The sequence below is a fragment of the Callospermophilus lateralis genome, chromosome 12 (assembly GCF_048772815.1).
Source record: "Callospermophilus lateralis isolate mCalLat2 chromosome 12, mCalLat2.hap1, whole genome shotgun sequence".
Taxonomy (NCBI): domain Eukaryota; kingdom Metazoa; phylum Chordata; class Mammalia; order Rodentia; family Sciuridae; genus Callospermophilus; species Callospermophilus lateralis.
Window position 1 is genome coordinate 95,848,183 of NC_135316.1, and position 27,583 is coordinate 95,875,765.

Below are 27,583 nucleotides of genomic sequence, written 5' to 3' on the forward strand. Positions count from 1 at the left end.
AGAGATAAACAGAAATAACAGGTATATTCTATTGCCATATTGTTTGCATTTGAAACCAGTTTCTCTATGTGGGAGGAGGGACCACACTTACTTAAGGGACAGAAATGTGTTTAATAATCCTTCAAACAGGGAAGATGTGTATTACTCACTTTGAGATCATATAGGTTTCTATTAACTCCTAGGAAGTTCTGACTGAGTAAATCATAATTCTCATTATAACTTAATAAACTTAATTTATGAAAGCACACACACAGACAGAGCAAGAGAAAATGTGAATTAAGTGATAAGAAATTACAACTCTTAAATGAATTTTTGCTCCTAGCAGCATCATCTCAATGGTTATGGATTCTGATACCTTGCTTTTAAAATAAATTCTTATTTTAGCAGTAATGTTATATAATATCAATCCCATAATTTTAAAAAATGCATTCTGAAAGTCTTAAACAAAAATGCAACTAATCTTGAAGAAAAAAAATTGTGAGGCATCATCATAGGATATCTATTGAAAATAATTTTTTACATCTTTCTCTTATATTCTTGTTTCTTGAAAACATGCATTATGAAGAAATACAGATGATATAGTCTTATTTATCAAAAAACCCACAAAACAAAGCACTTGAGATTATTCAATACAATATATTAATAACAAATCAATAAATTTTTGAACAGAGACCACAGTATTTTGTTTAAATGGGTGCATGTGAATTTGGAATGTGGGAAGATGTGAATGATTTCTTTTCTATAAATGCTCAAGAATGTGGAGGATGAGGCCGAAGGGTCACAATTTCAAAGCCAGCCTCTGCAACTTATGGAGGCTCTGTTCAACTTTGCAAGACCCTGTCTCTAAATAAAACATAAAAAATGGGCTGGGGCTGGAGCTCAGGAGTTAAGCACGCCTGAGTTCAACCCTTATTACCAAAAGAAGAACAAGGAGAAGGAGAAGAAGAAAGAAAAAAATATTTGGAGGATGTCAGGAAGGTGAATCAGTGATGTCCTCTTCTAAGATGTGGTTTATAGCGCCTCTGTCTCAGATGGGCACGCACAAGCCCTCACTGTCCAAGAGTTCAGACCAGGTGGAGTCTCCGCTGACCAGTGACCAAAACTCTTCACTTACTGAGTGGTAACTACTTGAATTTATACCACCATGCTGGAACACTTATTTTAAACAAGATTTCAGTGAGAAGTGTTTTGGACAGCAGGAGAATAGAATTGGAAAATGATGGCATATTGTGCATAATCCCAACCCCACTTCCCATCTAGCACTGTGCTGATCCACAGTACTGTTAAGGAGGCCAACCTCTGGTTTGAATAGGAGGAGATATTACTGGGTTATAAAGCCTTGTGAATTCCTAGGCTGCTGTATCCCTGTTCCTTTTGCTTCCCTTTTGTTCTGTGTGCCACCTTACATTCCAGTCTGTTCGTTTGAAGGCTTCATTTGAAGCCTTCCGCAGATATCCTCAGGGCACCTCTTGGCTCCTAGGAGTTGATTTTTGCCCCCTAAGAGGCCTCTCCAAGCAATCCGCAGCACCGTGCAGGCTTTAATTTTACTAGAGGAGCAATGGTAGTTTTTAGTCTGCCCCGCAGCAAACAGATGTTTCCATCTGAGATCGCCCCTCTGGATGAATAAAACCCTCCCAGAGGCTAATGCTGGCTGGAAAAATTCTTTTTGTGCACCTATGAAGCATAACTGAGCCCTAAGCAACCACCTTTGATGTATATTTTGTGATTGAGGAAGAAAAAACTCAAATCGCCTTTCTTTCAGCCAGACTCTTTCTTACAGATGAGAATTTCTGTTGATCGAAGGCTTTCTCCAACGTGAGCTTTTGCCCTTTCTGATTAAACAAAGGGTTATATAGAGGTTGCTTTTTCTTATATTGCGCTTGAATTTTACTCTCTCTAACGTGTTTGGACATAATACTTCATCAGCAAAATGGATCAGATAACTGTCTTCCAAATCTCTATCTTGTTTGGTTTGCTGAGAAACAGTTTCCACCCAAGCATAAAGTACTTTGTTCAGAGTCAACCTTCAAGTGGTGGAAGTCCACAGGCCTGCTGACAATAAAAGGAGCTTACTTATTTTGGCAGGACATTAGTTTTGCCTCAGTACCTTGGACTTCCATTTGTCATAGGATATAAGATCAATGTACCCTAAGGTAGCAACATTTTTTATAATTGGCTCATGTATTAGTGTCTTTCAATACAAAATATTAACTTTGACTATGAGATCAGTAAACCATATAATGATTTTGAACAAGGAGTAATTTGACTTTTGAGGACCAGTGAAGCTAATAGCAAACTTTTGAGGCCATGACACACCCTTAGACAAAACTTTAAGCTTGGAATCTTCTGAAATGATTCTTGAGCCATATTTATTGAAATATGATAACTTGGTTTCTGTATTCCATTATGGATACAAATTTAGACATAAAAAATAAAAACCACAAAAGATGCAGAGAAGAGACAGTCTGATTTTAATGACTCGTCTTAAGAGTGCTCAGAAGCCCAATGTTTCCGAGATCCTATGTCAGAACAGGAAAAAGCTTCAGGGATTTTCCTGTTGCTAATAGAAGACTAAAATTTTCATTCATAAAGACAATTTTTACCTCAAGTCTTTGGAGAGCATGATGACCAGAAGGCCTTCCCACCCAACACACTTTTTTTTTTTTTTACCACTTTGCAAATCTAAACCACACTATTGATTACTGACTATTCATTGCTGAAGGCACTACACCGTGTTCAATAAATTAAGCTTTAATTCCTGAGTCCAACAAAATAATTGACCTCAAAAGAAGATAAATGAATAGGCTATCTAGAGCTCATGATTAGAATCCACTTTCCAGTCTCATTATATTAGTATTTTTCAATTCAGTGATTATTCCTTTCTTTTCTATATTCTTTCACAGTCTGCAATACTTTTCACCTTATTCCTGTATCAGCAGACCTAAGCTGTTTTCTTTCTTGGTTTCAAGACTGAAATATTTTAGTTATACTATTTTTAATACTTCGGTATCAATATTAATAATTTAATATAATTCCCATTTTAGGACAAACTAGGTGACTAGCATTACTAAAAACATGTTTTTTTATGCCTTTGATTCAAAAAGTTATAAATAGCATTGACATACAACATACATAATCATCTGCTTCACCCCTCATTTTACTTTACCGAATCCTTAAAGATTGAACCACACTCTAGTGTGGTTTTCTTTATACAAATTATTTTAATTTTACAAATTTATGAGATACAGTGTGATAATTTGACACATGTATTTAGTGCATAATGATCAAATCAGGGTAGTTAACATTTCCATCTCCTTAGACATTTTTTCTTAACTTTTGACTAACATTTAACTATTGAACATATTTGTGGGGTACAGTATGGAATTTTAATACACAACTACAATATATACAAATCAAGTCAGGGTTATTATCACTTCCGTCTTCCTATCAAGTAACACAATTTAATAAAATATAATCTGATTTTACATTTGAGAATAATTAAAGTAACAAATAATTGTCAACTTGGACAAAATTGTACAAGGTTCCTCAGTCATAACACTTAGGCAATCCCTAAGTTTTTGTAGCCTCCGTATCAAGAGAAAAAAGAAAAAAAAAAATTCTTATGCTAAAAAGGGTAAACAAGTGAGCAGAGTCTTTTTAAGTTCTGTTGCTTGTTTGAAAACAAATATAAGGTAGTTATCATTAATATAAACACTATGTAATGATCAAGAAAATTGTTTGATTCTGCATTAACCATATCTGAAGCAATTAAGCATGTGTTTCTTTAGCCAGCTTCTGACAAAGCACAGAGTAGTTCCTGGGGACACAGAGAAGGACTCATCACTTTTTCCCTTCTTTCTTCAGAAAGAACCCCCCAGGGATCCAGAAAGAAAAATCCTTTTATAAAATTTTTACTTGAAGTCCTTGAAATATCTAGGACTTGATTTGTCCCTGAATTTTCAAGGGAGAACAGAATAGCTTCAAGGGGCTTTGAAGAGGTGAAGCAGAATCACTCTACTATTGGGAACTTGGATTGAACTCAGAAGCATTATCATTCCTTTGTGTTTTCACCACCCCAAATTATATTATCTAAATGGGATAAAGCTTAGACTTTACCTAGACTTATTCATGCATTGATAAACCCTCAGTATTACTAGTCCAATGACTTTTGGGTTAGTGTGCGTCCCACATGTGCATGGCTAGTGTGCATTACATATATACATACCCTACATACATGAGGTACCTCTTCATACAGCCTGACAGCTGAACTAGTGAGGCTAGCAGACCTAATGGCTTTTTAGTCTGCCTTAGGTTTGTATTCTATCAGTGATCTCAGCGACACTCAAGAGATCTTGCAGAATGAAAGATTTCATTTGTTGTACATACCTTTCATTTAGATTGTCTTAATCAGAAAGCCCAACTATCAATATTTTGTTCCAGTAAGTTCTGTAAGATGATAGTTTGCATTTATAATGATTATCCAAGATACTTCATAGCTTTCTGATTCATTATGGCCACCTTAATTATGTTCATTATAGCTTTAGTATTAAGTGAATTTAATTGCATCATGAATCTCTGAACACTTTTAACTGATTGCTATATATAGGAACTAGAAGGAGTCCAAAATATTACATTAATTTGGACATCCCATTTAAGAACTGTTCCAAATAAAAGCAATGTAATTGAATTTAACATTACAACAAATTTGTAAATAGGACGGAGCAAATGTGTTTATAGGTATGCATTTGTTACTGTGTTAATGGTGATACTTTGCACATTATGTTTGCAACCTATTTTGAGTTTATATCAAACCATTAGATTTTCTAAAATTTAACAGTTCATAAAAAAAGAATTGAGCTATTTTAGAAGAATGTTAGGAGGTAAGCTTTGGATGTTAAAGGATCCTCTCTGAAATAGAATTTACAGAGTCTTCTGATTCCTTTGTCTCATCTAAGATCACAGAAGTAGATCAATTCTCATTTAAAATATTGTCTTTAGTCTGGTGCAGTGCTGCTAGCCTGTACTCTCAGCTACTCAGGAGGCTGAGGCAGGAGGATCACAAATTGGAGATCAACATATGCATTTTAGGGAGACACTGTCTCAAAATAAAAAGAACTGGGTGTAGTTCAGTAATGGGGTGCTTGCCTAGCATGTGTGAGACTCTGGGTTCAATCGCCAGTACTACAAAAAGAAAAAAAGTACATATTTACATACTGTTTTGATCAGTTCATTTATATCTTAATCACAGGCTACATTTTTTCTATGAAACTGCTCATTAAAAAGTGGTTGTGTTTAAGACAAGTAGATGCCTTGGGCTTTCTAGATATTATTTATGATTGTTTTCTTGTTTTATCTCCAGAATTTTTCCGAGAACTTCTAGAAAATGCAGAAAAGTCCCTCAATGACATGTTTGTCCGGACCTATGGGATGCTCTACATGCAGAATTCAGAAGTGTTCCAGGACCTCTTCACAGAGCTGAAGAGATATTACACTGGGGGCAACGTGAACCTTGAGGAGATGCTGAATGATTTCTGGGCTCGGCTCCTAGAACGAATGTTCCAGCTGATAAACCCTCAGTATCACTTCAGTGAGGACTACCTGGAGTGCGTGAGCAAATACACAGACCAGCTGAAGCCATTTGGAGATGTGCCCCGGAAGCTGAAGATCCAGGTCACCCGTGCCTTCATTGCTGCTCGCACCTTTGTCCAGGGGCTGACCGTGGGCAGAGAGGTTGCAAACCGGGTTTCCAAGGTAATTGAAAATGCATAGTCTTTCTAATTGGTCTTCCTTTTTGTGGCCGTTGTTGCTGTTTTAAAACAAATGTGTTTGCCGATGATGATGATGGTGATGATGATGATGATGAGGGAAGAATTCCTATTTACTGTGTCCTTGTTCTTCAAGAAATCAGTTAAGGGTCCAAGCTCAAATCTGTTTGTTTTGTTTTGTTTTCCTTGCTTGGTGTGAGAGAAGTCAAGATTTCAAGAAGTTCTCTGTGGTTTAAAAAATATTGTCAATATTTTTTTGCAACTTCTACCAGAGAAGTTTCTATCAGGAATGGAGCAAAACAATCATGTTGCAACTGTGATCACTTGACACTTCTGGTCAGCGGTTCAAGGATGATAAATACCCACAAAACGGTCCATTAAGGGACTGGAGTCCTCTAGGAAGTCAGGGGAGAGTCATCATCAGGTCTGCGAGCAGGTACCAATTGTTCAGAACAGTAGCACCTGGCATTTATTCTTTATCATGTGTCAAAGTGATGGAATTCCTTAGTAGTTATGGAAGAGCCTTTCCTGACACCTGTAGAACTGGATTAGGGAGGACTAATGGGTGCCACTATAGATTCTGGCAGATAATTCCTTTCATTCTTCATTATTTTGTAATCCTATGCCATGGTTTGTGTTGAACTTATGAGAAAGATAAATCACTGATCCCAATTTGGGCCTTTCCTGGAGGATAGCATCTCTAAAACTTTAGGGCAAGGGATCACTCTCCACTGCCATCCATGAAGCACTGAATATTTCCTCTCTAGAGGAAATATTAAGTTCTTCCTTGACATTTAACTGCTCTTCTGAGATGTGCTTTCCCATTTACAAGGTCAGCCTTAAGAAGAAACGAAAAGATGGTCACTATAAGCAGTAAAGAAAAAACAATACACACAAGGAATCTGGTACCATATCGCCTAGAAAAGGTCATATTCGTACAGACGATTGCCAAACAGTACTTTTTTTTTTTTAATTTCAGGGATGTGCCAAAGAGCCACAGTGTTCTTCACAACTATTGGTGCTGTATTTCTTACAGTGCTGTATTTCTTTTTCTTTTCCACATTGATCTCAACAATTACATCTTGGCATAAGGATGGTGTTTACTCTTGAAAATGTTTCTTCATAGCACAATTTGTCAATTCATAGCATTCCATTTTTTTTTTTACATTATCATTTCCTAAAATGTTTAAACATATGGGAAGGTTATTTGAAAAAGTTTTTTAAAGGGATAATTGCCAGAGATTTAATGATATAAATGGCCTATCACTCTGACATTTGATACAATGACTTTTACTAAATATCAATAATGTTTGATATACTGAAGGAACTACCCAAAAGTGGAATAAAAAGGAGTTACCCAAGTGGACTAGCAAGAGGAAATAGGACCTCCCAAGGATGGTCTGTAAAATATAAATTAGTATAAAAAATACATATTTCATATTTTTGAGCAGAAAGATTTTGTTGTAAAAGTAAGTTTTATCTAAAATGTTAAAACTAAAAATAAGTGTAGTCTCAGAGGCCTCTGATAGAAGCATTCACTCTGGAAGAACAAAACTTGCAGTCAGCATGAGAGAGACCTCACCTCTCAGGAGGTGAGAGACCCAAAGTGTGGGACTACGCAAGCACCGTTCCTTGCCATCCACACTTATTCTGCCTGATGTGAATAACATTTCAACGCATATGTCACAGTCTGGGTGTTCCTGTGAGAGAGGGGGATATGTATTTGCTAACCAAGTGTCTAAGGTCACAGGGAAGGTTGCTGCTAATTCTGCTGCTTATTGGAGGAGGGCTCCATAGCAGGTACCCAGAGAGGGCCTCCCCTCACTCGTTCCAGACTGTCCAATTCTGAGGTCTCCTCTAGCAAAATCAATCATGCTCCTCTTCATGGTGAAGGCCAACATCACAGACCAATCATCAGTGCAGTAGGATCTTTTGTTTTTTTTCCCCAGAAGTGAGAAGCGTTGTACTCTGCAACAGTAGAGTCTCTGTTTTCCTGATCCTCTCATTGGCAGGGGTGTTTGTTGATCGATCCTGTGACCATGAAAAGTTCATCTTTCTGTGGGCAGATCTTGGCTTAGCTGACCTAGATTTCATTAGCTCTAATCAACTAAAGCCATGAATCTCATGATGACATCCAGGCATTGCCTTTTGGAGAAAGGTAGGTAGGTAGGTAGGTCAGTAGGTGGATAAATAGATACAGCAAGAAATTAAATGAAACTGAGGTTTTTACTAAAATAATTTATGACTCAAGGATTTTAGTGTTTCACCTATGAATTATTTTCTACTCAAACGATTACCCAGATGGTCAGTAGCTGATCAAAGTAGAATTGGATCTACTAGTGCTATGATGCTTTCAGCACCCAAAATACTTTTGTGACAAAGATAAAATATTACAAGGACTAACCCTACCTTAAAAGAAGAAAGAATTATGTTTGAGGTTGAAGTCCATCACAAAACCGATGTCACTGCGTGCTCTATTAATTAATTAATTTAATGATGGGAGTAGAGTTAGAGGCTTTAAGGCAAACATCCCTGTTTGAGATCAGCAAAGGAGCTCATCTCCTACACCATGTTTTAGGGGTTTTTGTTCCCTTCAGTTCTCTCTTCACTTACAGTGACTACTTAAATCTTTGAAATCATCATTAATAGCTTCTAATTAATTGTTTTGACTGGAAACTTTACCTCTTTGGCAAAACACAGTAGTTAGACACAAATGTTTTGACATAATGTTATAGGGAATTTCCTTGTAAGAAAAATGGGAGACTAATTTGTAAGCATCAATAGAATCGGTTTCAAAACTTACACTTGCCATTTTATGGATTCAAACCATGTCTTTTTCTCGATTTTGAAAGGAGAGAATTCACTATGAAGTAATTGTAGTTCAAGCTCTGACTCAGAAGCGTGATGTGATTCCAGAGTGAATATCTATGGTTAGAAGGACAAGATTCATTGTCTATGTGAATCACCACTTTTTTGGGGTGTTAGATTTTTGTCAAGTGACCAAAATTCCTGACAGGAACAGCTTACAAGAGGAGAAGTTTATTTTTGGCTCACAATTTCAGATCTTCAGTTCATGGTGAGCCAACTCCATTGCTCTAGGCCTGAGGTAAGACAGAACATGATGGCAGAAGGGCGTGGTGGAGGAAAACTGCTCACCTCATGAGAGCAGGGAGAGAGAGAGAGAGAGAGAGAGAGAGAAAGAGAGAGAGAGAGAGAGAGAGAGAAAGAGAGAGAATGTGTTAGGGGAGAGAGAGAAAGAGAGAGATGCCAGAAATGAAAATATAGACCCCCAAAGCAAGGCCCTAGAGTGACCTGCTTCCTCAGCTACGTCCCATTTGCCTATAGTTAACTACCCAGTTAATTCATTCAAATTATTAATCCCTCAAATGTCTTAATTTTCTGAGATTAGTACAGCTGCCTTAGTTGAATTATTTCACCTCTGAAGATTCATGCATTATCTAACATAAGTTTATTAGGGGACACCTCATATCTAAACCATAACATTGAGCATGCCAAGTGTTGGCAAGATAGAGAGTATCAGACTATCCATATCTTGCCAGTGCATGTGTAAATTGATGTGCTTACTTCCAATAATGAGTTGAAAAAAATTGTTATTGTTGAAGAAATACATATCCTAAATCTATGGTTCTTCCCCTGGAGGATCTGGTACATGTGTACTAGTACATATATAGAAGAATGTTCATAGTAGCATTGTTTAAAATAGAATAAAAAGTAGAAATATCATTAATGTTCCCTGTGTGTAAGTGTTGATTATTTCATACCATGAAATCCCATGGAGCATAAAAAATAAATGAATTACAGACATATTTACAGATAAATTGGAGAAACCTCACTAAATAATACATGTCTGAAATCACCAAATATTACATACTTCACATAAAGTACAAAATGCAAAACTAAGCCATATGTTATTTAGGATTAAAAATATATATAGTAAAACTGATGGAAATCTGATAGAAATCTAGAGAATGATAAATACAACATCAGGTTGTATTCTCTTCTGGAAACAAGTTTTGGAGTTACAATCAAGGAGGGACACACAGGAGTTCAAGAGTTCCCATGGTTATTCATAGCATAATATTTTTCTTACTCCAGTCTCTGGATATATACGTGAGTGAAGAGGTGTATGCATACTTGTGTGTGTAAGGTTCCTTTTTAATTTTAGTTTTTGGTGGTCCTGGGAATTGAGCCCAGGGCCTCATGCATGCTAAACAGACACTATACTACTGTACTACACCCCCAGTTCTTTAATTTTATTTTTGAGATTGAGTTGCCTAGGCTGACCTTGAACTTATGATCCTCCTGCTGGGAATAGAGGGGAAATACCCCCACACCAGCTTGTAAGATTTTTTTTTTTTTTTTAATTAAAGAAATTAAAGCTGGGAAAGGCTTTACCATTGACCATCTATTTCTTGAAACCTGTGTATCTCTGATAGTGTTCCTAAGCTACCCTCCGTTGTTTATAAGACCTATAGCTAGTTTGGTCCATATTTTGCTAAATGACACTGGGTGGACATGGAAGGCAAAGCTCTAAAATGAGCATAAAAACAAATTTTAACAATGTAGTAGTCTTCCAAGAATAAATCTATACTAATCACTGCCCCTTTATTAAAACATCATTCTCATCTTTTTATATACACCCATGGTGAGTAGAAGCATGAGTGCTGGTGGCCACTCTGAAATCTTTGACATTGTAAAGACCAAAGAGAGAGCTTTGTAAAGAGACATGAACAGGTTGTCTGCTGAAGCATACATGGCTTAAACCGTATTCTCCATGGAGGCAAATGTGGAAATGACTCAAGCATCTTACTGGGCCATTATAATGCCATTTACACAAAGACACAACTTTCATATCTTTTTGCTTTAGTAAAAGTGATTTCCAGGAGGAAAAGCCAAAAGTTGTGTCAAGGGCAGTCACTTCAGCTAGGCAAGTTGTTTCATTGATTTATTCCAGAAGAAGAGGCTAGGTAGTACAGTTGGGATGCATAGAACTTAAGCTGTTGGCAGACAGTGTCGTCAGTTTATCATCTATCTATCTGTCTATCATCTATCTACAGTCTGGTTTTTATTTATTTTTTTACCAGGGATTGAACCCAGGGGCACATGGAGCCACATCACCCGCCCCATTTTCTGTTTTTAAATTTTGAAACGGAATCTCACTAAGTTACTTAGGGTCTCACTAAGTTGCTGAGGCTGGCTGTGAACTTGCGATCCTCCTGCCTCAGATTTCCAAGCTGCTGGGATTACAGGCATAATATGCCACTGCACCCAGCTAGGCTATCTACAACCTTTTTTTTCCTTGAGGGTCATGATTTTGAAAGAAAAATCTGACTTTTAGTTCTTAGAAAGACCAGAAAATTTTCATCAACAGACACCTGTCTGTGTGCGCTACATAGAACTGGCGTTTTGCATCAAGGGCTCTGAAGCAGTTCTTCCACCTGAGTAAACAACATGAATTAACAATGTGTCTAGAAAGGAGTGAGCATAGCCAATTTTCAATAAATGTAGTTAACGCTTGATAAGATTGAGAGAAAGTTTCCATCAATTTTGATGAAATGAAGGCTATGAATTGCCTCCATTTAAGGCTTCCTCTGACCACAATGGGAAACCATTCTGTAGAATTTACTGGATTCAATTTAAAGGAGACCTGGTATTCTATTTAGTTGTTTGCTTTGGAGCAAGAATTTAAGCTACCTGTTGTAGCTATTGCCTGAATTATTGGTTTTGTACCTTCTGTGGCAATTTTTTGATTGGATTTAATTTTTGTGGAGTGATCCAGAAATGAAAGAACCAGGAAAGGCCTCAGGTGAATGAAACCTGTTTGTAGTTTTTTTGCGGTTAACGTATTCTCTTCCGTAATCTATGATTATTCATTGTAGATTACCTCAATAATATATAGTGTTAGGAAGACTGGATGAACCTTTTGAAATTATCAATAATGCTTTCATGTTTACAACTTTTAAATTAACATAAATAATTTATGCTCACTGCTTTATGATAGTATTGTAGATGTTGCATTATATTTGGAAAGTACTTTGCAGTTGATTAATAAATAATTTCATGGTTAAAAATAGTAAAAAATGATAACAAGGAACCGTAGCAACAAAAATAGCTTATTAATAGAGTCCATTGAAAATGTATGAATTTTACCATGCCCCTGGTAATGTGCTAGGCTCTGTAAATCAAAAGATACAAAGAATTCCAGGTGTCAGAAGAAGAAAAGAACATTTTTCACTCTAGAATAGTGGGATGGAGCTCAGTTAAGTCTACATTTTTTTTGAGACACCATTTTTATTAAAACCATGAAATCATTTTGATTAAAATTGTTCTTACTAATTTTAATGTTTTTTTTTTCTTTTTTTAAGAGTTTTTTTTTTTTTTAATTTTTAGTTGTAGATGGACACACTACCTTTATTTTATTTGTTGATTTTCATGTGGTGCCGGGGATCAAACTCAGTGCCTCATGCATGCTAGGCAAGTGCTCTGCCACCGAGCCACAACTCCAGCCCAAGTTTTTTTTTTTTTTTTTTTTTTTTTCAAAGTGGATAGGCTGGGCATATGAATTTGGGAAATGGTTGAGTTAGGAAAAGGGTGAAAATCAAAGACAATGAAGACATTCATTTCCAAGGCGTAGAAGCTGTGCAGCCTCTCTTCTTTTGTGGCTTGTGTCTATTTCTAATAACTATGTTTGAATTATTAACTGCATGTTGAAGGGTATGTGGGTATTCTGCAGGTGACATGAGCACCTAACATGGTGAAGAGTGCTTTTAATTTAATGTTATACTACTATTAGAATTCCATTAAAATGAGCACCTTTCCCTCCCATCAAATCCAATTTTGAAATTTTATTTATACTGAAAAGAGAAATGAAAGGGCTTCTTAATTTTCCCTAAATGTGCCACAAGTAGATAAAGTTGGGGGATCACAGTTCTTACTATACTGTACCTATCAGGGATAATCTTTGACCCTACTGGGTATTTTCATTTTTATTTTTTTTAGAGAGAGAGAGAGAGAATTTTAATTTTTTTTTTTTTTTTTTTTTTTTTTTTTTTTTTTTTAGTTCTCGGCAGACACAACATCTTTGTTTTTTGTATGTGGTGCTGAGGATCGAACCCAGGCCACACGCATGCCAGGCGAGCATGCTACCACTTGAGCCACATCCCCAGCCCCAAAGACTTGTAATTCCTTTTTTTTTTTTCAGTGCTGGGAATATTTTTAATACTTGACCATTCATCTGGCTCAGATGCAGATCCTGTAAAAGCAGTCCTATTGTGGAGTTTTAGCTCAGTCTTGATCTGTAGACATTTGGTCAGTATGTTTTCTATGTCAAATTCTGTTGGTAAGCGCTTGAGATACAAGACCAAGCTAAGTGGGAAGAGAGAAGCAGAAATAAATAGTGTCGTTATATAATGAGACAACTGTGCAAAAAAAAAAATGTTATAGAAACAAAATGGAGGGATGCCTAGTATAATCTTAAGATGCAAGCAGACTTTCAGGGACATTGATTTCTGGACTGCGTGTTGAAGGACATGTGGGTATTGTGCAGGTGACATGAGCACCTAACACGGTGAAGGATGCTTCAGGCAGAGAAGTAGCAACTGAGCTCAACTGTAGGTGTATGAAGCCAAATGCTGTGTGCAGGCATGTGTATTCCTGAGGCGTGAAGTACAAAGCAATGAACAGAAGGAGATAAAGCTACAGACCTAAGCTGAATGTTCAAATTAAAACTGTCTGATTCACTAAGGAATCTGTGCATGTCCTTTCTGTCTGCACATTAAAAACAACTTTCTGTGGATAGAAGCAGTGCAGTACTTTCAAGGGACAGATAAGTGTGGGTCATCTTGTGTATATGAGGCAGTGTTCTATGAGAAATAACAATGAATGGAGTCACCTATGAGGAAATCACAGTCTAACCAGAATATATAAACATATAAAAATTTGAATGTAAAATAAGTGATCAGGATAATGATGATGGAAGTGTAGATAAGATACAGAGTTCTTTGTTGTGGGAAATTGGAAAAAACACCTTAAAGTTGGCAGTAGTCAGACTTGAACTTAAAAAATGAATAGTGTCTTTCAGAGGAGTGAAAGAGGAGCAGCTTTCTTGCTAGGGGCCCAGGTCGTAGATCTTTGGAGATGAAGCCAGAAGGTAGATTTGGCCCCTATTATTTGGCCCTTATATTTGAAATTTAGGAATTTGAAGGGCTTTGCATAGGGGCAAGGACTACCTGCCAATTTTTTTCAATAGATAAATATGTAATCAGATTTTTACTTGAGACAGATGGTGCATGGAGATGACAAACTGGATGAGGGAGGATGAGGGCAGGTGCTGGGACCGGAAGCTGCTGTAATGGACCAGATGAGAGGTGGTGAGACCCAAGTCAGAGCAGCATGGAGCAGAGTGGAGATGGCATCTAGAGGGAAGTGGATTCTCCAGCATCCAGCATACCTGGCACTTAGTTGGTTCCTAGTTAGTAGCAATTGTCCGTCTGCTGACAGATTTTGAAAACTTACCAAGATATAAATGTTGCTGAACGACAGTAACATTTAATTAAAGAAGAGAATGGGATCAGAAGAGCTCTCAGGGAGTCTACATATTTAAAAATCATTCAAAAGAGAAAGACAATACCGAAAGCTAGAAAAATATGTTTTCCTAAAAGTAAAGGGAGAGAGAATTTTAAAAAAGAAAATAGGTAGTAACGAACAGTATCAACTTGCAGATAGTGGGAAGGGCACAGAAAATTGACCTTGGATTTGACCACTAGAATGTTACGAACAACAAGCATAGCTAGACTCGAGTAATGTAATAGGTTGTATTAACTCCCTTGCTCCTACTAACTCTGGAACAAGGGCCACAAATCATGGTCCCTAGACTGGCATCTACCTATGAATAGTCTGTTGCCATTCACAACAAGGTAAGTAAACAAAACAAAACAAAACTGAAAGTGTTTTAAAAATCTTAATAGCTATTTCACACTGATATCCAAGGCACTATCTGTAGACGCGTCTTTGAACATCATTGAACTCCTTGGTAAATATCCTAGGTTGAGAACTGCATATTGCTAATGCTTTGTAGGATCAGGTATCTGGTCATGACACATTTGCAAAATCCAAGCAACCAACCAAAGTCAGTACAGATAATTAGAGGCTCAAACATAGGTTTAGATGTACTATTCTAAAATAACACAAAAAGTAGGAAACTAATGAACATGGTTTGCTTGTTTCTGTTGGAGTGTTTGGGTTTTATCTACCCTGCATTCAGTTCCCCTTTACCCTTTTTTGTGCCTTTCTGCCCTAGTTTTTTCCCTTGGGATATATTCTCTGTATTTACAAACCTGATGGGCTCACAATAAATCCGTTTTGATTGGCATGTCTATGGTTTGCTGGTGCCCCATAAGTATAAGAATTCCTCTGGGGCCATGGAAAATGTTTGCTACAAACAGGCAAGATGTCTTTGTTACTAATAGTAAACATCCACTGGTGAACTGTACCAATTAAGGTACATCACACATTAAAAAAAAAAAAAAAAAAAAAAAAAAAAAAAAAAAAAAAGCCCAATGATAAAACTAGTGCTGTCACTCAAAGAACAGTGCTTCAGTGCTTCTAAAATGACTTCAGAAAGAAAAATGGAACTGATGGTTTATCCCAGTGTCAACACTGCCTGTCTTTTAGGATATTTATTTCTCAATGCATGTATTCTCTTCTGGCAAAAAAAGGTTTCAAGGAAACAAAGTTTTAACAATAATCATATTCTAAGTACTCACACATGCAAAAGCAAGTTGGGAATTCAGGCAGGATGTAACACAGGGTGTAGGATATCCTAGGCTGAACTTGAAAGTTTGGAGAATTTCTCTTTTACTGTCCCATCTTCTGAGATTCAATGTTACAAGGACATCCCTGGTGCAATATTGTGCACTGTAGAGTTTTATGATCCAAGGTACACATCAAAAGAATTTTAATAAAGCTTGACAGATATATGGCATTAATAGTGCTGACATGCTGAAGCAGGATGTAGGTAGGGAGGGTTACATGAAGCATTTGTTTTAAATGAGGTATTAGGTCATACGGATATTTGTGAGAAAGAGGGGAGGTGTATGATTGCATTCCATAGATTTTCTCCATTGTTATCTTTGTGATTGCAAGCAAAGGTTGCTTCTCTCCCTGTCTGTGCTTTGCATTTCTTCATCTTTTTTTTTATTGGTTGTTCAGAACATTACAAAGCTCTTGACATATCATATTTCATACATTTGATTCAAGTGGGTTATGAACTCCCATTTTTACCCCGTATACAGATTGCAGAATCACATCAGTTACACATCCACGTTTTTACATATTGCCATACTAGTGACTGTTGTATTCTGCTATCTTTCCTATCCTCTACTATCCCCCCTCCCCTCCCCTCCCCTCCCATCTTCTATCTCTACCCCATCTACTGTAATTCATTTCTCTCCCTTGATTTTTTTTCCCTTTCCCCTCACATCCTCTTATATGTAATTTTGTATAACAATGAGGGTCACCTTCCATTTCCATGCAGTTTCCCTTCTCTCTCCCTTTCCCTCTCACCTCTCATCCCTGTTTAATGTTAATCTTTTTCTCATGCTCTTCCTCCCTGCTCTGTTTTTAGTTGCTCTCCTTATATCAAAGAAGACATTTGGCATTTGTTTTTTTAGGGATTGGCTGGCTTCACTTAGTGTAATCTGCTCTAATGCCATCCATTTCCCTGCAAATTCCATGATTTTGTCATTTTTTAGTGCTGAGTAATACTCCATTGTGTATAAATGCCACATTTTTTTAATCCATTCATCTATTGAAGGGCATCAAAGTTGGTTGACGTTTGGCACAAACACAATGGGTCAGTACCAGATGCTCAGAAACAAGTAATCATCCCAAACAGTATTAAAGTTCTACATTTTCTTCTCCCAACTGGGATAGTCAAGAGTGAAAATGGACAGTTCAGATTGTCAGTAATAGGATAATGGTGACCTTGACATTCAGATGTAAGTAAAACTATAGCCTAAATCGATAGATCATCCAAGGTAACCTCGGGTGGCCTTAAAGTAACTTGCGTAAGCAGATATGTGAATTCATTTTTACCGTTGCAGGATGTGCTACATGTCAAAAATACTACTTTTGTGTACAATACTCAGCAGAAAGCAGAGGGTTTTACATGTGAATTTTGTCCTCTTCAGTTTATTGTATCTGACGAAGTCAGGAAGATAAACTTTTCTGGATTCATTTTATGTAAAAAGTTGGCAATCAAAAACACCCATTCATTGAACATTTTAAACTTTCATAAATTTATTAATTATGGAAACATTATTCCCTATACTCTTCTCATAGTAGGTACAAATGTAAGTCTCTCCATAAAGAAATATATTCATTTATAAATAATGGATGTTAAAAGTTTCATTTCCTCTTGGCTTGCTAAAAACACATTCTCTTACCAAAAATATATTAAGACATAAGACAACATTTATTTCACTGTTTTTCTATGAAAATGGATAATATTTAGTAGGAAGTACATGATTTTATAGGGCTGTAAAAAATAGCAGAGAACTAAGCACTCTGCAGAAGTTGTCTTTCCCTCCTTCTGAGGATTTTGTTGTTCAAATTAGAGGCTGGGCCACAGAGAATTCAACTATGCTTGCAATAAAGAATTTTATTGAAAAGAAGAACCTTATGATATCCTGCTGCATTTGTAGACAGAAGATAACTATATAAAATATTTATGACACTATTTCCATAAAATATCCGAACTATCTATTTTGGAATAGAGAGAAACGTACCCTGACATTTTGGCTAGAATGGCAGATAGAATCCAGATTGGAAAAAAAAAAATTTATGCGTTTTTTTTTTTTTTTTTTTTAGTTTAAAGTGTTCGCCCCCACCCCAGCAACAGCCTGATATACCAAATGTTTAATAAATTGTAAAAACCCTCTGCTCCCAGCTATCCAAGTCTTCTCCCTTGAGTGATTTATAGTTCTTCACATGTGCGGTGATTAGGGACAAAGAAAACTAGGGAAATGATACAAACTTCTGAATCACCCACACCAAACTGAGTTATTTTCTTTCAAGTGACCTAGAAAATTCCAGCAAAATTGTTACTCTAGCTTAGATCACCAGGATATTTACTTTTTCTTGGTGATCAGGAAAAAAATATTTTATTTTCAAAAAATATATATATTTTTCAAGCTGTAAAAATCAATATAGGCTAATCCATTTTTTCTTTCTTCTTTTATTTAATTTTTTTTGGGAAATGCAGACGGCTCCAAAGAAGAGAATAAAATAATCCTAAATTCCCCCTGTAGGAATAACTAATTTCAAAAGCTTGTGTTTCTAATGCACTGCTGATATAATTTTATGCTGTCAAATTGTGTGAGATGTTTAATACTGAATTCTACTTTTTTCATTTTATCATCTTATGCATTTTTAACACATCAGTGGCATTTCTTCAAAAAATATAGTTATTAAAAAATTTATACTATGATGTGAAAAGAATTTTGTTGCCAGTATTTCTAGGATATCTCACAAATAGTAACCTCATAGACATTCTTACTAAGAGAATGTCTTAATGTTTCTGTGTGCGTGCATGCATGTTTATTGTGACTCATTCTGCACTTTGAATCCTATAATACATGGGACCTTCATGAATCCCTCATTAAGTATTTAACTATTAAAGTTTATTGATTGATTTAGTTACTCTAAACAGTTGTATGGCTTAGATGCAGGTTATTTCCTCCCCACAAGGAACAACAACAACAACAACAAAATAGAGACACAATGTAGAGGTAGGAATGAGACTGACCAAAGAATGTTTACTAGAAATCCTTGGATAATACTTTCCATTGGGCCCCAAATCTGGATCTAAACCAGATTACAAACCAGTGGATCTTGGTCTAAACTGACCCACAGACATATTTTATTTGGCTTGCATTCTTAAGATTTCACATGTTATTTTAAAATTGGGAGGATCACTATAAAATGTGGATTTCTACAGTTTCTTGGAACATAAGACAGCCCTGGGCCTGTGACTGCACAGTAAAAATCAGCTGGAGTTAATTAATGTTAACTTGAGCTTGTTTTAGCATCATCGTCCATGTTCCAATTTGAAGCGGGTCTGACCACTCCAGTTCTTGGCCTGATCCTGAGGTCAGTGTTGGTGGCCATCTGTTGCAATGCTTGGCTCTTTTATTCGTATATTTGTAATAGAGAAATGTTTCTCTGTATCTGTTTCTTTTTTTTTTTTTTTTTTTAACTGAAAGTGAAAAAGTGGAAGCCAAATGAGGACATGTTTGAACAAAAAAAGAAAATGGTAGATAGCTTTTTTCTCTCTCTTTTTGGATGGGTAGCATATTCTAAGTATTCAGTATGCTAGTGACTTCTATGTTTAAAGAATATGAACTTCCCCCATAGTTACTGTTTGACCTCTCAGCCTTTGAATTTGTGAAGTTTCTTGAAGCTTTCTTTCTATTAGCCACCAATAGGAGGTTAACATGATTCCTTAATAAGGGAAAGCAAACCAACAGTGAAGAAAAAGTTGTATCGTTCCCATTGTTAGAACCAGAAAGACTCCCCCAATCCCTTAACGTACTCAGGAGTGTTCTCATAATATACACAACGAGAAGTTTTCTTCTGCAGAAATGGGCACAGGCCTAACCAGAACATGGAGTTCTCTTCCTATCTAAGCTAACAGCTATTGAGTAGTTGTCTGATACTCCACTGGGTACTTTTCACGTATTGCCACTTAGTGCCTGCATTAAACCTGTGGGATAGGTGTGGTGGTTTTTTCACTGGTTGGAGGAGGATCCTTGGGCTGAATGCCACAGTCCCTGCTGCCATTCCACACTACCTCACAGAGGGCTGGGGCTTTTGTCTTTGAATGTAAAGCTCGATGGTCTATGGCAGCTCCATGAAGCAGTATGGTGGGAACCGCACATACAATTCAAATTTTCTTTCAGTGAAAAGAAAAACAGGTGAAATATTTTTAATTTTCCATTTAACCCAGTATATCCAAAACATTGTCATTTAAATATGCAATCAATAAAAATCAATGCATGCATTTTAATTTCATGTAAAAATTCTACAAACTACTAATTATTAGAAAAAACTCAAAGAGCTCCTTTAAGACATCAAAGGAGTCATTCAAGATATTGAGCTCTTTACACAGGTCCAGATACTCATGAAGGTGGTCCATCACTGATTAAATGACTCCAAACCACATGACTCATTTGTGTCCAGAGAGTTGAGGTTATTTCCCATTTTTTACAATGAAGGGAATTTTCAGGTAACAGCCCCTGAAGCATTAGTTCTCTTAGATTTCTCATTATATTACGTACACAGCCAAATTTCAGCATGCATTTTGGACTTGCATCTCAGTTTGGACTAGCCACATTTCACATGCTCAGGAGCCACAAGTGGCTAGTGTCTAATGAACTGGACAGGACAGAAATATAGTTTTGAGGCACTCCTCTTCTATTGAAGGTAAAGAAGTTTTAGGAACTCATCACAGAAAGTTTAAACTCCTATAATTGATTATTCATATAGTGCCTCTGGTTACAAGGAAAAGAGAGGAATAAATTGTCTTAGCATAATGCCTTCTTGTCATTGATTGGAACTTTAACATAAATAACAGACACTTTATTGAGAGATTTGTTTCTGCCAGTGCCTCAGAGGCCCTGTATTTGATGCTACTGGTGTCCCTAAGTGTGAGAAGCATCAGGAAGGTTACAAATCACCATGAATGCCTTACTCTATGATTTTCAATCTGCCCTGGAGAAGTGGAGGAGACTAATTATTATAGCAGCTGGCAAATATCTGTGGGTGGCAGCATCAGCAGTAAACAAAATAAATAAGTGCCAAATTAGGATCATGGGTAGGGAGACTCTCTGAGGTATTTCGCTCTTAAAGGTGGTTCCTAATAATCATGGAGATGGCATATTACTAGATTAAATGACTCAAAATCACAGGACTCAGTTGTGTATAGAAGGACTTGAGGGCATTTCACTTTTTTATTTTTTTACGTAAAGGTCACTTTTCTGGCAACGTCCTCTGAAGCATTGATTCTCTTCAATTTCTCATAAGACATATTCAGCACCTAATGAAAAAAAAAACACAAGGACATTGAGATATTAGTGTGCTACTACTTTGCTACATGAAGAGGTACTAGGGGTTTAGCAGATTGACATTCCATTCTCCCAAGTGCCTGTCACCCTCAGGACAGAGGTTCTCACAAGAGGGACCATATCACATTCGACAATTCCTATTAATTTTTAAGTGAGCATTATGGAATTGATGGTTTCACCACCACTCAGCAAACTGTGGCTTGTCACTGGGTTTCCCTGTGGAATCTGGACGGTCTGACCCACCTGGCAGAAGTGTAGAGCCCTGTGGCAGGAGCTACATTCAGGATACACACTGCTCTCCTCCAGATGTGTGGTACCTTAATGTAGAAGGCTGACTTTTAGACTTATATAATTCTATTCATTGAATTAATTTAGAATATGTAAACTGATTTATTGTGAAATTTAAACTCATTTCTCTCAAGAGAACCTAGAATATTAGGTTAGCAGTTTTTGAATACAACTTTGACTCAGTTTCAGGGGGCAGGCAATTGAATGTCAGCATCCCATAATTTTTGCTACACGGTGTCATTTTCTCTTTCCTTTCCACTGCTGAGTCAAAACTCTATTCCAGAGGTCACAAGCATGTCAGAGTACTTCCAACAGCGAGGAAGTTCATGGATAACTTCTGTCTCTCTGCAGCCTCAAATTCTCACCTTGGTCTCATTTCGTCATCTGCAGGTTACACTTCCTTCAGGGGTACTCAGCAGCAACCCCATATACTAATCTATTGAAAATTCTGTGTAATAATTGCAAGCAACACAATCTCTTTGTAGCCTCGGTGTAGGTCATTTTCTTTCTGTGTTGATTCCCATTTATATTTTTCCCTTTCCCAATTGTCTGCTGAAATCTCAATTCTGTTCACCCTAACTGTGGACTGTCCCCACCTCAACACTCCAACTTTAAGCTCTGCGCCTTCTTTTAGAGATCCTAAGAATATCTCTATCAAATACCATTTTGATTAAATCACTATCCTGTTTATCAATCCTGGCAATATACTCCAATAATCTGAAATATTTACTAAGTGCTTGTCTGTTTGCTAGGTCTAGATTGGAAACGGCAGATCTGGATTTTCACAAGTGATTGACAAGTTTGAGATCAGCGGCCTGGCCTTGGCATCTTCCATTTCTCACTCACCTTGATTAGTCCCAACTAATATGAGCAACACAGTGACTTTGTAGCCTCAGATTATACTCAGCCTCTCTTCAGTACTTGCTGCCTTCTGGATTTCACGTGTGCTTATATGGCACGCCTCCTGAACCTAAACGTTGTGAATTAGTAGTGGAAGTAGCAACATGTTTCCATCCTTAACATTCCTCAGAGCAGGGGCTGATGCAATCTGATATGATGCAGGTAGTATTACTGTTGTTGCATTACTTTCTGCTCCCTTTCAGCTTTATCTTGTTTGGGGATGGTTGGTATCAGCCAAATGTGTGACATCATCTCCTACTTTATTGTAAATAGTGCCCTGAACATCTGATGGCTTTTGAAAAGTCTGTAATGCAGGCCCTATAGAAGCTACCTCTTCATAAGAGACAAAATTAAATACTTAGTGCGTGTAGATACCCCCAATAGAGCAGAATCTCCTTTTAGGCCTATTGGAATATCCAGGTGCAAAGATATTGCATCCGGATGAAATATGTATGAGTGACAACAGGCTGGGAAGTCACATGTTCTTCTCAGTTCTCATCTACATGTTGTTGCACAAGATCCAGCAACAAGAAATGAATCTTCATTTGTACTCTAAGTTTTCAAGATAGCAACATCTATATCATCTATCTGCATGTAGATACACATATCCATAGTGTTTCCATAGTTACTGCAGCAACTATTTCTTTCCCTGCATTTTCCCTTCATGCCTTAGAATTCAGCTCATCTATCCAGACACTGATTGACTATCTGATTATAATTTAGATCAGAGAAGTGTAGACTAGCGGTTTCATAGCCTTTATGCATTAACATTGTAGATTTCCCTAAGTGTGATTAAATAGAAGAGAAACATGTTCCAGAATACTGAAATCTTAGGATCATTTTTACTGTGGATTTTAAGAATTATTGAAAGAGAACGGAAAGAAAGAAGGGGGAAAGCAACTAATCTCTTTTGTAAAATGCTCACATTGCACATTTACAATTAAGCTGTTCTGATTTCTGTAATTAAAATAATTTCCTCTGAGAGGCCTTAATCGTTCATGCCCATGAGTGAAAAAAAGGCTGTTGTCATGAATGAACGATTGAAAGAAAGGTCTTATTCAGATGCTTTGGTTCCTGTGAGAAATCTTTGAAATAAATCAGGCATGAAAAAAACAATCTGCAGAGTAGACCAAGGTTGCTTTTAGCAATCTATAGGATGTACCAGCTCATGCATTTATCCGTCTCTCCACTCAGCAAACGTTTATTGAGCACCAGCTCTTGTTGCAGATGCAGTGGGTACGATTATTAATAAGACCTAATCTTGCCCTAAAATTTCCATTCTAAAGTGCAGGTAGACAGAGAAATAGGACTAAGATATTCGTGGATCATCAGAATTTTAGGTGGCCTTTGTTACGAGCTCAATTCATGGGGCCCTTTAGCCTTAGAGCATCTCATCTTATTTTGTCTGTCCTAGATTTCATATCAATAGGAACATAAATTGTAATGGAAATATAAAAGGTCAGTGTTTATTAGAAAATACTACTGTCTACACAATTAGTCAATATGTATTCATTAGTCACGCAGTATATGCTACTATTGCTGTGCACATTTTTATGCAGTGTTATTATTCATGCATATAATATGAATATAGATTATGCCATGAACATAATATGCATAGTTATAAGGGAAAACATAAAAAGAGGTACATCTTAATGTAATCCAGAGCTACTAGACCAGGAAGAGATGTTACCTGAGACTGAATTCCTTTTTTGATCCCATTTATGTAAATAACTTTGATTGTTTCCTTCTTGATAAAATGTGGGAGGGATTAGACTAGATGGAATTCTTTCTTGGGTGTGAAATTCCCAACATGGAGATTACTGGGGTGATAAGAACTGAGGTCTGTATTCAGGCCTGCACATCTGGGCATTTAGATACAATCGGTTAGGAAAGGGCTGGCCAAGTAATCTGATAATTAATTAGAGAGTGGTAGTAGACCTTACTGCCTTGTATGGGTCTTTGAATGTGGCTTTGGAATCTATATAACTCTTCTTCTGGCTGTCATTGTTGTACCTGAACCCAGTTCTAATTTTGTGGTGGTGCAGTTTACTTTGACAATAACAAGGTATTCTTTTGTTCAGAAATCATTTCAAACTGCAAAGACTCTACAGAGCAGCAGGATATATCTGTAAGTGTGATTGGTTTCCATGGGACTCCTAGAATTCAACCTGTCCTTCTGGCAGAGTTGGACACCTACACCTACTGTGCCACATTTTCTTCCACAATTCATAATTTTAATTTTGGCACTCAAGATGTATTAGGTGTTAATTCACATTACTGCCAGAGATAATGGACATCCTGCTGAAGAGATGGCATTTGCCATGTTCTCTATTGAATCTTCCATTTGATTGGCAGGTGAGTCCTAGCAAAATTGGCATAGCACCTTGTAAAAAGGCAGAGTGCCATCTGATAGTTGGGAAGGAATTTAGGCTGAAAAGTGATCACAAGTGAAGTCAGCTGGGAGGGTTCAGGAATGAAGTTCTGGCTCGATGGAGCAGAGGGAAGTAAATAATCTTCTGCCTCTTGTGCAACTTTCAAATAACTACAGCCTTTCAAAAATATCTCAGGAAGATCAGCAATCTCTTTTGCTAATTTAAAAGAACAATATTTACGATTTAATTGTATAATGAAATTGAATAACAGTATTATGTTTTTAATTATGTTTTTATGTGCTCTACTGTTTGTGAAATCAATATGCAGGTGGATATAGTATATTAAATCACACAGTCAAGACTTTTTGTGTGTAGAGTGGAATGAGGGAAGGGTGTAAATTTTTGTTGTTCTTATTTTTGGTACTGGGGATTTGGCACTTTACCACTGAGCTACATCCCTAGACCTTTCTTAATATTTTATTTTGATACAGTGTCTTGCTAAATTGCTTAAGACCTTCCTAATCAATGAGGTTAGACTTGAACTTGTGATCCTTCTGGCTCAGCCTCCTGACTCACTGGGATGATAGGCCCACACCACCGCCTCCCAATGAGGGTGTGAATCATCTGCCTCTTTATATCTGCTGATTTTCTCTTGACTGCTGAGCTTCTGTCATCTCATCAGCAAAATGGTGAAAACAGAACGGGAGATGAGGACTCCCACTAGCTCTTACAGTAGTAACAGGAGAGAGAAATATTTTTTTAAAAAAAAAAAGCATTTGAGAAGCAAAATCACATTACTGCACTTCAAAAATATTAACTCATAGTATTCAAAATATACTCCAAAGGAGTAAACTACATTAAAAACTACCAAGGAAGTATCAATTTTAAGAAGTATAATTTGCTATTTTGTAAACATGATGACCCTAATTGTGGGCTACTCTATCTGCATTGAGGAATCAGCTCTCCTTATCTGTGCTTCCTTTAAAAGGTGCATTGTGATAGGTGTTGGCAAAGACAAGCATGTGGAGCAAGTCCTCTGGGTTTATTCTTTTCTACTGTTTTTCGGTATAGCCATGGCTCCTTTTCTATATGCATGCTTTCTAGGCTGCATGTAAGCTATATGGGGGGCTGAATTTTTAGTTTTTATTAAGTCTGTGTCCTACTGTGAAAGTAAAGAAAGATCAGAACTGGTCATTTGGTAAAAGAGAATTGGGCATTGAAAAAATAAAGGTCAGTAGACATTGCACCCTTATTCTTTTCTTTATACTCCCTCCAAAGGGTCATTAAGATTTTTTGTTCTGAAAACAATGAGTGAAATAATTTCACAATTCTTACTGGAAAATTTTAGGATCTAATGAGTCATGGATCAATACTTTGAAAGTAAATATTGCCAGGATTGGGACTATAGCTCTGTGGCAGTGTGCTTGCCTAGCAAGCATGAGGCCCTGGATTCAGTCTCCAATACCAAGAGGAAGGAAAAGGAATGATTACCAGTTCTCTCTAAAAAAGTGTCCTGCAGGATACAGTTAAAAGAGAAACTTCCTTATTCATCAATCTCCACCTGTCCAATTAATAATTGAAAAGCATCAGAAAGAGGGTTTCCCTCAACAAAATCTGGATTCCTGTACCCTTGGTTTTATTACTGTCTGTTCCTGAGAACTGTCTGTGCTTCCATTTCCTGCACTTTTATTGTTCCCTGGGTGTTGACTTCAAAATTATATTTCATCTCTGTTGAATCTTCCGAATGGCTATGATCCAGTCTCCAGCTCAGATAGATATTCCACTCTCTCTCCTATTGTTTGGAATCATTCACACAAGAGAACTATCTTTCATAGTTACTAAGGTTTACTTTGGTACAAAAATTTATGTTTCTAATCTTAATGTTTCATCTTTTTTAATGTTGTGCAGGCAATGCATATATTAAATTCACGGGGATCAAGTAGTAATTTAAAAATCTCATTGAAAAGATAATTACAAATTTTTCTGGAGAAATACAGAAAAGTTATTATGAGCAATGTTCTATTTTTTTAATGTCTATTGCCTCTTCTGACTTTGTAACTAATAATAAAAAAAGTTTTGTCTAGAAACCAAAACATGGTCCAAGGATAAACTGTTAAAATGGCCGGGATTTTTTAAAAGTTCAGGCAATCTTGTTGAGTATTATTTTAGTTAAGTTATATGATTTTTGCTTTTCTGTGTTTCCTATTCATGTATAATCTTCTCTCCTGGTAATTTGAGTTGGTATATACCAGGTCATCCACTATGATGAAGGAACCATTCATTTATAACTCATGTAATACAATTAGCTTATTATCATTTTACCATTTTTTAATACAAATTTTTTACCTTGCAAAATCATAGGGACATCATTAGACAAATTCATTAAACTTAAGATGAATTATTCTAATAGATTTTTCTATAAAATGTCTTAGTTACTGTAGTTTCCCTCCTAAATTCCTCATTTCAGATGGAATCGAATATTAGGAAGTTTAATTTTTTTTACTATATTTAAAACGTACACAATATGTCTTTTTTTTTTTTTTTTTACTGTGTCATTCTCTTTAGGGTTACATTGTGGCATCGCTCTCAGACTCCCTTCCACAAAAAATGTTTTCTGAATTTCCTTACTGATTCTCCAGAAAGGAATATAACTGTTTTTTTGGGCAAGGGGGAGGTACTAGGGATTGAACTCAGGGGCACTTGACCACTGAACCACATCCCTAGCCCTATTTTGCATTTTATTTAGAGACAGGGTCTCACTGAGTTGCTTAGTGCTTCACTTTTGCTGAGGTTGGCTTTGAACTCGTGATCCTCCTGCCTCAGCCTCCTGAGCCACTGGGATTACAGGCATGCACCACCACAGTGCACCCCTCCCCCCCAGAAAGAAAGATACTTTACTATTTTTTTAAATTTTATTTCCTTTTAACAGATCCATTGTCCTTTTGAGAAAATTTAAATACTATTTGTGAACACTATCAATTCACAAAACTACTCAAGTTAATGAAACACAATAACATGTTCATAGGGACATGATAAAATGACTAACTATTGTCAGATGTCAGAATTGATTTAGCCTTTTCCATAAATCGCGGTGGGAGTATCATTATCATAGGTG

General features: G+C 36.7%; 1 protein-coding gene across 2 annotated transcripts in view; it reads left to right on the plus strand.

The window, feature by feature from the left end:
* Nucleotides 1-27,583, plus strand: part of Gpc6 (glypican 6) — a 1,045,404-nt gene that overhangs the window by 512,052 nt on the left and 505,769 nt on the right. For both annotated transcript variants that reach the window (XM_076872353.1, XM_076872354.1), the window contains exon 3: nt 5,360-5,751. In XM_076872353.1, the coding sequence (XP_076728468.1) occupies nt 5,360-5,751 (392 nt within the window). The remainder of the gene's footprint in view (nt 1-5,359; nt 5,752-27,583) is intronic.